The sequence below is a fragment of the Petromyzon marinus genome, chromosome 3 (genome assembly GCF_048934315.1).
Source record: "Petromyzon marinus isolate PM22_M1 ecotype Great Lakes invasive population chromosome 3, UKy_Petmar_22M1.pri1.0, whole genome shotgun sequence".
Lineage (NCBI taxonomy): Eukaryota > Metazoa > Chordata > Hyperoartia > Petromyzontiformes > Petromyzontidae > Petromyzon > Petromyzon marinus.
This window is the reverse complement of record NC_133669.1, coordinates 19,368,726-19,385,222: the sequence shown is the minus strand read 5'-3', so window position 1 is coordinate 19,385,222 and position 16,497 is coordinate 19,368,726. Positions and strand designations below refer to the sequence as shown.

Sequence of the window (16,497 nt, the reverse complement as noted above, 5' to 3'; positions counted from 1 at the left end):
ATGCCTGCTTACGCAACAGCGATGCGCCCGTTGCAAGCACTACGCAGGCTGAAGCCTGATAAACTTCGGAGATCTGACTAGATCGGGCGCATTCCGGCTTCGGCCAAATATTACGTGGCTGGAAAAACTGGAGTTGCAAAGCCGAGCTGTATTAAAAAAAATTACATCTCACAAGGTTTTCCATATCTCCATTGTGAGACAAAACAAAAATCATAAAGGACTCCGATAAGGTTCAGTAAAAGACACTGGGCAGTTTATTGAGACATTGCCCGTTCATAAGCGGTGCTATGATGTTACAATTGGGGGAGCAGGGGTGCAAATGAAACCATTTGCAAGGATTTCAGTGCTGAGAGGGGGGGGGGGGGGGTGGGCAGAATGGGTTGGGGTGTGGTTGGGGGTTGAGAGGACGCTGTAAAGCTTTATCAGGCATCAGCTATCGGCTGCTGGTTAAAGGCCACTACCATTAATGATCGCCTACAATTGTAACAATTCATCCAGTATTTGTACAAGAGCCGATTTCATTGCTCCATCTTCTCAAGTGTCAAGTGCACGTGGTCGACCTCTCAGGAACGTTTCTCCCCTTTGGCTGCCACTTTGTCCGTAGTTTTCTACCATCTGCCATATTTGCATCTCGCGACGTGTCCTGCCCCAGCCCACTTTTCTCAACCCTTTCCCGTTCCAAGATGCCTGCAAGTTGCAGGGTGGGTCCTGTTCACTGCTGAATCTCGAAACGCGCAAGAGGTACATTTTATTTAGAGGCATCGCACTGCTGTTTTTAAAGACAATGTACTCTGCTCGCCACAGAGAACTGTAGTGACACCACCGCACTCTCTATGATAGCTGGCGGTAAACTGTGCCACATGCCCTCCCGCAGTACTTTGACTTCCGATTCCATTCGAAATCAATTCGGATCCAATCAAAATCAGTTCCAATTCGGTTCGAAATATTTTCGATTCCAATTGGCATGGATTTCGTTCCGATGAGGTAAACATACATAATCGGAATGGAATCGGAAGAAAAACCGATGACTTACACATACGTCATCAGAATGGGAAAGTGTTAATAGTAAAAAAAATGATTCTCCAACTCAGCAGTGTCCCAATACGTGGATCGAAAAATATTTTTTGTGGATCTCAAGACAAAATTAAAACACTCTCACAAGCAGACAGCTGATTGCAAATAAAAATCCACAACTAAAACATACGTTAAAAAAAGAGTTCACACCAACAGATAGCGCTGGTACTTACATCAATAGAGTGGTAAATGAAGGTCATAGATTTCTGGTGGATCGCAGAGCCCGTTGAGATCCACCGAAAAGGAAGACAGTGCTTGGTGTATTGACCATCGCTGCTCTAACTTAAGAGGATCAGCTTCTGCTGCATGGAGGAGCGACAGTCGAGGCAATAGAGCACGCGACGGCTTAAGTTTTACCAGGTTACAAGCGATTGTATTTTTACCCATCCCTTAGGCTGCAGCGTCCAGATGCCAATTTTTAAACAGAGGTATCGACAGTATGTTCACGTTTGTGACATACTACTTTACTACTAAAGGGCGCAGACCTGCAATTGCTTGCTCACACTACTGCTAGCAAGAAGGACCTTTATGAGCTAAAAAGTGTCCCTCTCGAGTGTACATGGCCTACTCTTCCATGATGGCCAGGCATTTTTTAAGAGGTGGGCGCGCCGACACCAGACTCCACCACACGAGACCATTCGAGCGGTTAAACTTCACGAGTGCCTGTAGCTGTTTTACTGTAGAATCGAACTCAATTGGTTTCTGACCTCGTATCCATGCGGTTTTTTTTTGCGGGGGCAGGCGGGGGGAGGGGTGAAATCGGGTGATTTGCCCCCCCCCACCCCCACTACCACTCACTTTGGCGGCACCGACAGCCCTGCTTGGCACTGCTCGTGTCCGTAGCAGTGTTTTGACCTTGTCATCAGAAGAGTGGGAGTCTAAATCGCGGCTGAGTTTTTACATCAGTCCTATCATCCATCCCTTTGAGGCCGATGAAGCAAGTGCTAAACCAAAAGAGGGAACCCTCGGGAGCTTTAAGTCACCGCTGTCGGGGTCTATGTGGGGCAGACTTGCTAGGCCAGGCTTAAGCTTTCCCCGGGGACCTCGCCAAGGTTTTAGGGCTCACCCGTGATACTCTGGGTGTTCCACCACCCCCCCGCCCCCCCCCAACAACTATAATTTGTGATAACCAGGTCGCTTCGGGAAAAAAAAAAACTAATACCTCAGTGGGCTTTACATGGTAAAATACAAATTTGTTATATTTGTATATTTTTGTTCAGTGATTTGTTTACCTTTCCTATTCTTTTGCACGTCTGTCGTGTTTTTGTATTGTTACCGTAACGTTCTCACCTGCCACCTACTGGACAACTGTGAGAAAACAGCTTCACGGCTCATCTGATATTCATCTCCATATAAATAAATATTCTGATTCTGAACTGCCCTAACCCCGCCGCCGAGGGTGGGTGGGGTGAGGGGGGGGGATGGCGGGGGTGGTGGGGAAAAGGTTTCTCAGGGGGTGGGAGTGGCGAGCGGGGTGGCGCTGTCCGCGTGCTCAGCGCCCCACAGACGGTAGAAGCTCGAGAAGTCCACGTAGGGCTCCACGCGGCCGTCCAGGTCCGGGGGCGCCGCGAGGGAGGCGCGCGGCCGCTGGAAGAGCGTCCCCTCGCCCCCGGAGCTGGAGCTGGAGCTGCGCGTGCGGGTGGTGCTGCCTCCCGAGCGCAGAGTCGTGTGGGGGCTGGGGAAGGCCACAGGGGAGAAGGGGGAGGGGACGGGAAGGCAGGGCGGCGGCGGAGGAGGGTGATGTCGTGAACGGTGAGACGCACGGGAGGGAACGGGAAACAGTCGTGGGTTCAAGGCCTCGACCCACGGGGTTGAGGTCGAGGCCGGGCGCCACGAGGCTGAGGCCAGTGGAAAGGCCAGTCAAGGGCCGGAGAACCTCAGAATCTAGTTGTGGGAAACAATTAACTTTTATTAATTAAATTTAGCAATCAGTCGCAGTTTGGACATGTTACGAAAGTTGTCTCTGTGAGAAAGAACAAGTAGGTGACTGGTTTGAAACAAGTCCTCGAGGTCCTCAGGCTGAAGCCACACCCCTGAGGCCACATCCTTAGGGTCAAAGGTGGAGAGCTCGCCTTAAAGAGGACTGGTCTCGAGGATGCACGGCCATGCACGCAGGAGGGCACGGACATGCATTCGGTGTTAATTACGTCTTCTAAGTGAATATTAGCTTGAAATTCGCATTATTTAATCATTTGCTTCATGCCAGACATCCGCTTTAAACTCGAGAGGCTCAGGCCACAATAGGTCCTGCTTCCAGAGCTGTTACTCTACACCTGAAAAGATCCGTGTGATTGTTTTTAAACCCATACGCCTAGTCGCCGCGCGTGAGCGTCGCGGTTGTGTTAACGCAAACAACCGTGAACAGTGCTTCCAGCGCGGCGAGAGCGCGAGTCATTTACAGAGGCGGCGCTTCCCCAATTTCCCCCCACCCCCCCAGCCCCGCGTTACCACGTTCGTTGCGGCCGCGATCGCTAATCTGCGCTGCTACCGGGGAATGAAATGTGGAATTTTTCACGCTCGCAGCAAGTCTGGGAGCTCAGGTGTGTACGTGGTGAGCAGTGGTATAGTGGTAGACGTCTGCACCGTGCTACGAGCCTGGTGATCCGAGTTTGATTCCGACTCACAGGTTCCATGGATATTGGTGTGTTGAGCGTATAAGCTAAACTATAACACTAAATCATTTTTGTTTTACCAGGTAAGGCCCACTGAGCTATATAGCTCATTTTCAGAAGTGGCCTGGCTGCAATTGATTGCTCAACTAAGTGACGTATTACGTGGAAATTTATATCAGTCAAATACTCTCAACACGTGTTTCTAAATGTAGAGTGAAAAACTGGGGGACTCGGGATAAAAATACATGGGACACCGGAGAGAACATGCAAACTCCAAATTTACAGGCTTCAGGGTCAGGATCGAACCCACGACCTCCTGTATACCAGGTGAAGTAGTTAACATATCACCACCATGCGAAATTGCTCAAGTACGAGAGCAGACGAAATTACCCGAGCGTAGAACGGACGTTGGTGTGCGTCGAATACTAGTTTCACAGGTGTTGGGCATGAAAGGTGTTGGTATTACGTGAGCTGTATTTGTAAGTGTACACGACTGACAGGTGTTGGCAAACGTACGTATGTTGAACTTCTTTCGCATCGTACGTAGCCATCATGTTATTCGGAGGTGTGGCGTAGCCAACAAATAACACAAAACACACACAGTAAAAACACAACCCACAATAACACAGCTGAGAATAACAATACAGAGATAACATACTAACACAAAACCGACACGATAACACAACCAAGAACACAAACACAGCAAAAACGCATAACAGTAATAGAATAACACAACATTGAAAACAGAACTGAAAACAAAAAGACAAAAGCACACGAACAGCACAAAACTGACACAATAAGAACGTAACCAACAATTTCAATACAGCAATATCTTTTTTCACAGTAACAGTGTCAAGCAAGTGTTTTGTTGAGCAGGTGTCCTCCAAGACAAGGTGCGGTGAAAGTAGAACAAGTGCGGCGAGCGTTAAAACCGCTCTGGCAAGAGTCGTCGGCCGGGCATTCCGCACGAGCAGCAACCTGTTGGTGAGCGTGCCGTGCGTGTGGTCGTCACTGCCGGAGCCCTCGGTGCTGCCATCGGTTGCCGCCAAGGCTCCGCCTGCGACAACGCCGCCGGCCAGACCCCCCGCGCCCCCAGCGCTCCCGTTAACGAGCTGCCCCTGCGATGGCATGACGAGCGACAGCGTCACGCTCGTCTTGCCCGTGGCCGCGGCAGCGGCGGCGGCAGCGGCGGCTGCGGCGGTGGCGGCTGCGGCGTCGTGGGCGGTGCTGCTGTACGGCACGGAGACCGGGTACACGCGGGTACCTGCACACATAAAGACAAAAGACAAAGGTCCCCCGTTTTTAGGGGCAAGTGCCATTCGCGAATAGCACCTATGAATGGCCAACACGGCTCATGAGGGGGTGGGTGGCCAACACCATGCCCGGCCGCCTTTGTCTCCCAAGTGGCAAAGTTTACGCATAGCACCAGGTAGTCATTTGAAGCCGAGTTCACCTAGCGGAGGTCCAGGACCGGTTCAGATAATCGTCACTGGTGTTGGTCATGAGTGGGAATCAAACTGAGGTCGCCAGGTTCATAGCGCACTAACCTATACACTACCGTTTTCCATAACATTAGCCCTCACGCACAGACACACGCTCCCGCTCCGCTGTGCGTATATATGTGCCCGCACTGTGTACCTGGCGACAGTGGGTTCACCATAGCACCAGCACCAGGGCTCCCCGTGCCCAGTGCCGTGGCCGCGGCAGCGCCGGTGACAGCGCTGGCCCCACCAGCGCCGCCGAGCGGGAAGCCGAGGTTGCGCACGAGCAAAGTCATGTCGTCGTGATGCTCGCAAGCGTGCGCTCGCTCCCCGTGGCTCGCCCACGCCTCCTGGTGAAGCCGGGCCACGCGCTTCACCACAGCCTGAGCCGCCGCATCCACCGAGCTGCGCGCGCCCAGCTCACGCGCCACCATCAGTGCCAGCTCCTGCACACGCACGCAAGGGCGGGAGATGCATAAACACGACAGCGGAGACAATTAAGGATTTCGCTTCTGCGTGTCATTTTTTTTTGTTCAAAGTCATTGATTTCCTACTCAAATGAGCATTGAGGCAGTGGCTCATCGCTGGTGTGTGCACGAGTGTACGAGCAAGCACACGTGTTTGTCCGTGCGTACACGAGTGCCAGAGCAAGCACGTACGCACAAACGTACGAGCAAGTGCGCATGCCAGCGTGTACACAAGTGAACGTGCGTTTACACGTTCCGCGAGTGGGTGAGCGGGCAAGCGGGCGAGCAGTTGAGTGACCAGGCACCTGGTTGGCGTGGCCCGGGCCGAGCGTGGCGTCAAGCGCGCGATACAGCCCATCCGACACGAGCAACAGGAAGCCCACGGTGGCGTCGAGCGACGTGCCGCCGTGAATCTCGGGCTCTGCCGTCACCGGCTCCGATGTTGCCGCGCTGAGGCACAAAACCGCGAGCGTGGGGAGTGACGTCGGTGGTGGCAGAGGACATTGTGGTAGTTGTTTGTGGTAAATGGTGGCGTGTCAGTGTCTGCCACTGTCAGCGTTTGTTGACGAGGATGTTCGTTGTGTGATATCGGTGGCATTGATCTAAGTGTTAAAGATTTTAGTGATACTGTCAGCGTTGATGTTGATATGTGTGTTGTTGACGGTGGTATTGCCGATGTTGATGTCAATGTTGTTGCCACTGGTGTCACCGTTGGTGGTGTTGACGATGTGGGAGTGGTAGTGTAGCGGTTAGCGTGCTGCGCTGTGAACCCGGCTACCCGAGTTCGATTCCCGCTCACGGCCAACACCAGCAACAATTTTTTGAACTGGTCTCAGGCCTCCCCGAGGTCGACTCAGCCTCAAATGAGTACCAAGTACAGTGTGTAAACATCGCCACTCGGGAGACAAAGGCGACAGTGCTGGCCACCCACTCCCTTGTGTTTCATTCCTGGCTTCATTGCTGCTTGCTAACAACATTTTCCAAAAAAATCTGAAAAGGCCATACAAGAGGTTTATTTTTCTTTTGGTATTGCCGATGTGTCGATAATTGATGGCTTTCAATATCAGTGTCGATTGCGAGGGCATGTAAACATTGACCTTGGTGTTGATGTTATTGATGGTTTCGGTTTTGATGTTAGTATTGACGTCGATGATGTCTGTTCATCGGCGTTCATTGCCGATGGCCCCTGTTGGCAGTGTCGAGTTGACTGGCAATGACGTCGGTGCGCCGAGGACGGATGCCGTTGATGTCTGCGGGGGTGTCGATGTCGCCGTCTCACCTGAGCACCTCGATGTCCTTATAACCGAGCTTGATCCTGTAGTCTCCGATGCACCGCGCGCTGTCTAGGTGTCCCAGTCGCCCCTCGCGACGGATACGATCGACATCCAGGCCTAACGCACATCCACACGCACGCAAACACCCCCCGCCCCCATCTCGTTCAGCCTTATACACCATTATGGCCAGTGCCGTTAGCCTTTGTCTTCCGAAGCACTGATGTTTACACACATGTACATACTACATACACTTAACATGCACGTGCACAGCTGAGTGTGCATGGGGTCGTACACACATGTACTAACTTTGACGCATACGCCTGCACACGGCCAAACACACAACAGCCACAACTGACGACTAAGTAACATAATGCCACTCGTACTTGTGCCAAGCAAGGCACGGTGACATGGCCCCAAGGGAAGTGTGTTCACCGCTTGTTGCAGAGGTTCATAGTTCAGGTTCACAGTTCTGATATCCATAGAGGTCACCCTAATAAACACAGCAGGTGTAATAACCGTGCCGTCTGCTTCACTGTGCAAGCGTTAAAGATCACCTGACATCAATAGAAAGAGGAGGCCATTGCGTGCTGGCGCCATGGTCCAAATATTCCAAGTTTGAAAACTTACACCACAAATGACTTGATTGTGGAAACACAAAGGAAAGGTCGCCCCTTTGCCGTTAAAATGGGGGACCTAGGCGTTCCTGGGTAAACAAGTGTAATAATCACATTGTAATGGTGCACTTTGATGAGACCATGTGGACAGGTTACGGCGCACTGACAGGAAGAGGGGTCATGGGGAGCATAAACCCAGGCGCAGTGGTTGGACAGTTGAAGTCTCGCTGATGCATCAGCGAGACTTCAACTGTCCAACCACTGCCCACCGCGTGAGAAAAATGTTTGTGTTTTCACCGAGCTGGGCGAGCCGTTGCAGCTCCGCCTCATTCTGCGCGTGGTGGTCCATGCTCAGCTGTGTCACTTGCAGTGTGGAATCTCCTGCCAAGCGGCACAGCAGGGCCCGGTTGGTACCTGAAACAACAAGAAACAATTTTGATTTAAAGCTTTCGTGACTGCAGTAATTCATATTCTTAGTTCTTTCGGTAAAGTCACGTTGAACGGAAACAACAAAATAATAAAATATATATAAAACAATAAAAATTCTCACGACGTTTCGACCATAACACAAACGGTCGTCTTCACACACACCTGAAGACGACCGTTTGTGTTATGGTCGAAACGTCGTGAGAATTTTTATTGTTTTATATATATATTTTATTATTTTGTTGTTTCCCTTCAACGTGACTTTACCGAAAGAACTAAGAATAACAAGAAACAAGTCACAGCGCCATCACTTCCTCGCTTATGCCAGATCTTGCATCTTTTAGACGGTGGGCCCCTGATCTTCGAGGTCTGCGCTTATATGCTTATCATCAGTAACATCGGGCTTTAGGTCTTCCTTTGGTGATACGATTGACTCACCCTCCAAGGGCCGTCCTTAGGTCTTCCCCCGCACCTCCGATAAGCACGGTTGGCTACGTACGGTGCGAAAGAATTTTAACGTAAGTACGTTCCCCTTGGTCACCAAGCTCAGGGGGCCACTCCAGTGCCCGTCTCAATAACCTGCCCTCTTCCATCTCGCACGCGTGTCCCACCCACCGTGACTTTCTCTCCCTGAAAACGCCTCAAGAACTTTCCTGCTCTGCTCTCTTTCAAAGTTACAAATTTCCTCACAACCGTCCTGCCGTGATGTGAAATTCCCAGTGTCCATCTACGTGCAGCTGTATTTAGTAAGGGCCCGGAAGCTTATTTTGTGGCCGCTTTATAAGATCCAGTTATTTTTCCACCACAGCGCACGCACCAACGTTGGCGATGTACAGCTTGCCGTTGAGGATTAACGCCACCACGGCCGTGGCGCCCCCTGCCACCTCGCGCTCCACAGCCGCCAGCCGCTCCACCAGCTGCGGGTACTGCTGCGCTACCTGGAAAGAGCTGAGACCCTGCAAGCAAAAACAAAGCAAAGACTGTTGGGGCAAGTGCAGTTAGCGAGCACCTATGAAAGCCGACACGACACACAAAGGGGGGATCATGTGGGTATTATCACGCCAGGTCGAATTTGTTAACACAGTGGTGATGGTTACATACTGCATCATGTATGCGTTTAAGCTTTATTTGACCTAGGGGAGGTCCAGGACCGGTTTAGATATTTTCCACTGATGTTGGCCATGGCTGGGATTTAAATCCAGGTCACTGCGATTGTAGTGTAGTGCGGGAACTACTGAACCGCTTATTTTACACATATACGCACTTGCGCAAAGAAATATACGCACACGCATATTTACACACAAGCACATGTACACACGTGTTCACAGACATGCACGTGGGCACGTTTACACAGCAGCACAGTTGAACACGCAAACACGTGTGTATGAAAACGTGTGCGTACGAAGACACGTATGCATGCGCAGGAGAATATGGCTACCCTAAACACCCATGAGCAGGTCACAGATCAAAGGTCACAAACCTCAGGCAGCCGTGACTGCAGGTCAGCCCTCTCTGCCAGGCTGTCGTCAATCGACTCAAAGTAGCTCCGCTCGACCACATCGAACGCCTGCACGCACGCATGGGCACGCATGGGCACACATGTTCGTTTCACAGAAAGTGCTGCCCTGGTGAGATTGTCGGCCTGTTATTATTATTTTGAGATGTCAACTGAGTTTTGTTTGGATGAAAGTTGTGGGGTTGATTGTAGTCTTGAAAGTGGTGATGCTGGAGAAGGTGGGGAGGTGGCAGTGGATGTAGTGGCAATGGGCCTGACGGTAGTAGTGGTTTTGATGGGGGTGGTGTTTGTCTTAAGAGTTGGTGGTGGTTCTGCTGGCAGGTGCGGCTGGATAGTGGTCCTGATGACGGCACCGGCGGATTCGATTGGGTAGTGGATATGATGGCTGTGGTGGACTTGTTAATGGTGGAGTTGGTGCCATTGCTTGTGGTGGCAAGAGCTGTGGTTGGTGTCACCATGTTTCCCTTCTCAACCGAGCAGTGAATGGTGCTTTGTCTCTGTTGAGGACCCTAAACTGGTTGTGAAAATTCCAGTCGTGACTGGTGGCGGTGGTTGTCGCTGGCGGCAGTGACAGTGGTACTGATGGGTTAGATAGCGGTTGCGGTGGCGGCGATGGTACCGACAGGTTGGGTTCGGCAAGGCCGGTGGCGGTGGTAGTGCCGGTGGCACTGTCTCACCTGCAGCAGCACCGTCTTCACCTTGGAGTCGGAGTCGCTGGAACTCAGCTGTCCCAGCAGCAGTTCGGCCGCCAGTCGCTGAGACACAAATGCCGAGACGCGGGCGCCCTCAAAGCCACGGCACACGCCATACAGACAGCACTCCTCGCTCCTGGTACACACAGCGCACGTGACATCGTGCGTGTCACGGCACATACGGCAGCGGCACACACGGCATGGTACACGAGGCATGGTACACACGTGACATTCATGTGCCGCTTCTTATACCGATGTTACTGCTGCTGCTGCCACGACTGGTGTCAATGTTGATACTCCCGCTTCTGTTGGTATCCATAACCTTTGAGACAGCCACTGCTGGTACTAATACTGCTGCAGCCAATACTACTGCTCCAAGTGCCACTATAGCTCGTGCAACTATTGCTGCTTCTGACGCTGGTGTCAACCTCTGCTGCGAGTGTCACAATCGCTGTTGCAGCCCCCACAACGGACCTGAGCCGAAGGTTGCAGTCCTGGTAAGGATGCGTCTCCCTCGCAGTGCCGTCGGCCCCGTACACGCGGTTGGGAATGACCCCGACTCCAGAGAGGTGGCATGCCGGGAGGTCATCAGTCCAGCTGTGCTCCGGGCCCTGCGGGGGGGGGGTCACAATTAAGGTAAAATAGTCAAGTTTGAAAAAAGTTTAAGGCTAAGGCCAGGAGTTGCTTCACCCTCTCTGTGTCTTATCTCGCACTGCTGCACTTTGGAATTCCCACGCTTATAATCCTGTTCAGTCGCCTCCTAATCCCTCTTCTATCGAAACTACTACTACAACATGGATACTGTTCCGGTGAACTTTCCCGCAGAGATTTCTCCATCAATGCTGAGGAACTTTGTCTACCACCGTTTCGTCTCATCCACACCTATATTCAATCACCACAATGCAGGTCACAACAACACACCCATCCACTATGCTCTTCTTGTGTACGATGGCAACGTGTTCAGGAGCTAAGTGCCAATGTTGAGGTCTGCTTGCCACAAGAGAGGGCTTTCAGTTCTCCATACCTGTCAACCCCTTATCAGTGCCCTACCTAATTACAGACCAATTCAGACCTTATTGGTTCACCCCGTACCATTATAAATCTCAACGTCCATCCTACAAAGTCCCATCACAAGGAAGAAACACAAAAAATAGACAATAAAAACTGTGCCTGTATTGAAACGGCTGTTCACCGTATGGACCTAAAAACTAAATTTCCATGTACAAGAATACGGGCTAAACCGTATTGGTTGACAGCTATGGAATAATGTCGAATGATTTATTCTTCATTCATTCAAAGAATGAATAACGAATATCCGTCCCTCAGCCCCAATGTATAGTGTACACATTCACCTATACACTACCTCCATACTACACGGTCGGCTACGTACGGTGCGAAAGAAGTTGAACATACATCGACTCACCGCGCTGCAGGTCACACACACAACTCTTTCGGCCAATTCCCTCGCACCGCTTGAATGTGTAACTACCTCCCATCGTTTCCTTTCCGCCAAGTTCGTACAACTCTGCTCATTTCGAGAAACCGATACATTCTTATCGATTACATCAACAGTGGTGTTCATCGCTGGCCGCTCGGGAGTTTCGGGCAACTTTGGGACTGTGCTAGTCGAACCGCTGGAGTAACAAAATAAATGGGGTCAAAGAGAGGAGCTTTGGGGTTATCAATTCGAGCAAAGTCAAGGGTCGTGGTCAGGAATCGAACCGCACAACAATTATCGTGGTGGTGGTGGGGGGGGGGAGGTGGTCTCAGTTCCTTGTCCCATTCAACACCGCTGTAAAATCCACCGCAGGATGGCATAAGTGTCGTCTCTTGCTTCACCAAGCGCCCCCCCCCCCCACCACTCCACCACGTCCACACGCAGCACCACACACGGATCGGCTGACGGCGGATTTGGCAGTGACGGGGGGGGGGCAATCACAGACGCATTGGAGATGCCCAGGAGCAAAGATAAACGCGGATCGCTGTGAGCACCGCCACTAACCGTAGCACAGACGGCTTGCTCCGTAACGTGCCCCCCCAACCCCCCGTGACCACCCCCTTGGCTAGCTCCAACCGGGGGGCCTGCTTTCTAACAGGGGGGGGGGGGTCCCGCGGCTCCACTCTCATGGGGGACACGGGGGTCTTGGTGGGGGGGGCAGTTACCTCACGTTAGACCAAGTTTCAACTTTAGTTTCAAGTTTAATTTATTAGGCATAGCCCTGTGAGCCACGCGGCTCGTAAGTCGGGTGCAACCGGCGACAAAGCCAAAATACGACTCTACATGGCCAAGAAAACGATTACACCCACAACCAGAAACCAAAATAAAGCTACCAAAAAAAGACAATGCGCCAACAGCAACCATGGGAACTGTGACCCCCCCAAATTTAACAACAAACGATAAACAACAACAAACGATAAACAACAACAAACAACATAACACGAGCCCGCCCGCCTCTCACACCGACCTGCGAGCCTTGCCGTGGCCGGTCCCGTGCCAACGCCATGACGAAGTGGAGCACCTTCACCCTGCCCCGTCAACAACGCAGTAGGGCACCTTCACCCTGCCCCACCAACAACGCAACGTCACTTTTGTTCGGGCGGGGGGGGTGTGCGCGTAAAGGTGCCCCCCACCCCGGTTTAAGGGACCCCCTTCATAATAAGGGACCCCCCCCCCCGCAACTTGCACTGTCGCTGTGTGGGGTGGTGGCGGCGGCGGCAGGCTGAAGGGACCGCGGCGAACCGGAAAGCGGAAGTAGCCGGAGACCCGAATTGTGAGGTCACGCGGCGATTCCGTTACCGCTATCGATTCGCCGTGTCGGTAATCGATTTGTTCGCGACGGAACGCAACGGTAATCCATTACCGCTATCGATTCGTTATTGGGAGTTTGTTTTAGATCGGTGGCTCTGCACCCTTGCCGCAGCCTCCCCATTTGCCTCTCGATCGTTCGACAGGTGTAAGAACGTCAATCAATATATCGGGGTTTTAAAAATATAAGTAGGTTTTAGCCTTTTCTGGCAATAGAACAGCAGTTGCGTTAAGATGTTTAAACACCAAATAGCTACATATTATTAAGGTCTTTCGACAGTCACGTAAATAGGGTCAAAGAAAATTCTTGGGTCTTTCGATAGTCACGTAAATAGGGTCAAAGAATTTTTGTTTAAAAAAAACTACGCTGTTTCGAAAAATCTCGGTCACCCATAGACCTCGACCTGGGAATGCAGAGACGAAGATCTGCATCATGCCCAGATCTTAGGGAGACCTTGAGGGAGACACATGCGATGCGACGTGTCCAACAATGTAGGCTGGGACAAAGGTAGTCTTGGTAGCAAGAGCGGGGGTCACCAGAATGACGACGTGCAGCGGTGATGTCGAGCAACGCGGCAGAGATGATGTTGGTGAAACAAATCAAACGGTGGGCACGCACGCTATACATGCCCGAGAGAAATCGAAGATTCCTGCACAACAAAATGCGTCGACTTACTGTATTAAAGGAAACGTATTTCTTGTAACGACACTTAATAGTCTTTAATAGCTAGAGTGACGGGCATTATGGGGTCAGCAGAAGGACGTGCACCAATAATGGAGAGCAATGAAAAGAAGATAGAAGTTGGTGCAAAACCAAAAAAACAACGGCGCTAAACTTGCAGGAGAAATCGAAGAAACTGCACAAACATAAGTCAACTAATGTACTGTGTTAAAGAAAACGCATTTGCTGTAATGACTGTTGTTGTTCGAACAAATTACTTTGTGCAATTAATAAACGTAAACTCAAAACGTATTTCGGGTGATTATTGCACGAATGTTGAAACAGACTGATGTTCCCCGTGTCATATATCCTTGTCGAAGAATTCATTCTCAACTCTCGCAGAGCAGTGCAACCCATCATGTTAGAGAACGGCACGCGGACGCAGATATCACAGAGCTACCTCTGAGCTAGATCCTTACATGCGCTCAACAGAGGGCAGCGCTTTCCCATTCACTGCTACTGAGAGCAATATTGAGTAACGAGTTGGTTTTTTTATTTCTAAGGGCTGGAATTTAGCCAAATTAAGCGCAGAACCTGATTATATTTAATGGGGTTTTTTTGTGCTGCCACTGAGACTCTGAATTCAGTACACTTGGGAACTTGGATTTCAACACAAGGACCTCGGTGGTGCCGGCTCAGCACTGACTTCTAAGCCACCCAGTCTCCTCTCTTCATTAATAAAATGTATATTGTGAATCTTATATAGTAATTCATCATTTAAATGTAAATGATAAATGTATAACTTAATAGGTAGTGTGTAATTTAACACATAGGCTTTCGCGACCAATATCCATAACACAGGTTGTGTGGGTTAGATCGCGTAAATATATACATGTGCCGTTTAACCCGCCACCACCCGACACAGCCAACTAGTAAGGTTTGTCACGTAAACAGAACGTGGCCAAAGCCACGACATTTACAATCTGAATACGTTTCGCCAGTAATTACAACTAGCTTCATCAGGCGATAGATTTGTGGAGAAATCCTCCTGTTTCGTTCCTTAAATAGAGGGGGTAGATGTGATGACATCACTTGTGAGCCCTTCTTGCGCGAAGTGGGGGGGGGGGGTAATGAATGCATATAAATTACTATGGGTATCCATTGCCGGTTGAGTTATTTATATTATGCATGCGTATCATGCAAGTCAATTGTTATTGTACCTCCTGTCGATTGTGTGCACTGAAATAGCCTTACCTGTTATTATTCAACGGTAATCCCTATTGAAGATTGGTGACCTCTATAGGCATGCATTTAAACAATGTATTACTTGATGATTCGCTTCCAAGCAGTACTAAGTCTAGCTATACGAACGGTTACAATTATTTGTATTTCTCTGAATTTCGGTACATTATCGAACTAGTCTTGGCCATACCCCTTTGGGTCTTTCGGTAAAATCACGTAGATCTACGTGACTGTACCAAAAGATCTACGTGACTTTACCGAAAGATCTACGTGACTTTACCGAAAGACCCAAAGAGTATGAATTCCTGCAGTCACGAAAGCTTTAAGTCAAGATTTAGTCTTGGCCACTATCATTCAGTTTTGCAAAGAACTTAAACATTATCAAACTCGCGTGCCAATAAGTAACACGTTTCGCCAGTTGTAATTACTGGCGAAACGTCGTACTCATATTGTAAATGTCGTGGCTTTGCTCTTCAACACACCGGTGTGCTGTACTCGTAACGAATTGGCATGTTCGGTTTACATGACAAACCTTACAAATGGGCTGTCTCGGGTACTGGCGATTTTAACGAGACATTTATATATTTACGCGATCTAACCCGAAAAAAAACCTGTGTTATGGAGGTAGTGTATAGGTAAATGTGTACACAATATACATCGTGGCTAAGTTACGGATATTCGTTATTCATGCCATAAATGAATGACTAATTAATCATTCGACATTATTCCATAGCTGTTAACCCATACGGTTTACCCCGTATTCTCGTGCAGGGAAATTGAGTTTTCAGGTCCATGCGGCGTTTCAAAACGGGCAAAAACACTTTTTTGTCTATTCGTTTGCGTTTCTCCATTGTGATGGTGACTTTGTAGGATGAACGTTGAGATTTATAAGGGTGGCCAATAAAGTCTGAATTGGTCTGTAATAAGTAAGGGACTGGTAAGGAGTTCACAGATATCTTCTTTGGTTCTTTCGGTAAAGTCACATAGAATGAGAATAAAATAATAAATTGATAAAATAAAATAACAATAAAATTCCAACGACGTTTCGGCCACAACACAAGCGGCCTTCATCAGGTGAAGGGACGAGGCTGTCCTCCAGACAGAATTTTATTGTGTTATTTAATTTTATCAATTTATTATTTTATTCTCATTCTACGTGACTTTACCGAAAGAACCAAAGATGAATCCTTGCAGTCACGAAAGCTTTAAATCGAAAGTTCACAGATATGTTTTTCATTCATTCTCCGCCAGACGAATTCGCTAAGGGAGGAGGGAGCAGCGCAGGTGATTGGACACCGGCGCGGTCTAAAAATATATAGGTGACGTTTCGGGCAATGACCCTTCTTCATAGCACTATCGAACCGTATTATCGACGAATGCGTGGAGTTTTTGTTGTTTTAGCGCTTGTGCCACCACTGCCGAATAATTGGTTCACCTTAATAAGTGAATGGGATTGATTACCCCCTACGACTCATGAACATCGTAAAACAATTAAACACACTTAACCAACAGGAAAAACAATAATCAGTTCACTTTGGAGAGAGTGCGGGCGGTCTTCGCATTGTCAACCATACAATAAAGTATTCGTCTCGTGCCTGCGTGCGTAACGTGGTGCGTGTCCTTCCACGTGCG

The 16,497-nt window shown here is 49.7% G+C and overlaps 1 protein-coding gene across 2 annotated transcripts; it reads right to left on the bottom strand.

The window, feature by feature from the left end:
• Positions 1-231: 231 nt before the first annotated feature.
• Positions 232-12,913, bottom strand: TAB1 (TGF-beta activated kinase 1 (MAP3K7) binding protein 1). 2 transcript variants are annotated; one of them, XM_032978021.2, is made up of 12 exons: positions 12,711-12,913; positions 12,622-12,675; positions 10,631-10,767; positions 10,142-10,292; positions 9,429-9,515; positions 8,766-8,904; positions 7,820-7,936; positions 6,914-7,025; positions 5,940-6,084; positions 5,325-5,613; positions 4,665-4,950; positions 232-2,749 (listed from the first exon to the last, which is right to left on the bottom strand). In XM_032978021.2, exons 2-12 carry the CDS (start codon positions 12,658-12,660, stop codon positions 2,524-2,526), a joined length of 1,728 nt encoding a protein of 575 aa, XP_032833912.1. In that variant the 5' UTR covers positions 12,661-12,675; positions 12,711-12,913; the 3' UTR covers positions 232-2,523. The 2 variants fall into 2 exon arrangements, with proteins under 2 accessions (XP_032833912.1, XP_075908352.1); XM_076052237.1 differs by having other exon boundaries at positions 12,622-12,913.
• Between the last annotated feature and the right edge of the window lie 3,584 nt (positions 12,914-16,497).

Excerpts from the sequence above, each read along its gene's own strand:
- TAB1 (XM_076052237.1), bottom strand. The coding sequence starts at position 12,660 with ATGGCGTTGGCACGGGACCGGCCACGGCAAGGCTCGCAG. Across the intron at positions 10,768-12,621 it reads GGCCACGGCAAGGCTCGCAG|GGCCCGGAGCACAGCTGGAC; the intron begins GTCGGTGTGAGA and ends CCCCCCCCGCAG. Across the intron at positions 10,293-10,630 it reads GACTGCAACCTTCGGCTCAG|GAGCGAGGAGTGCTGTCTGT; the intron begins GTCCGTTGTGGG and ends TGTGTGTACCAG.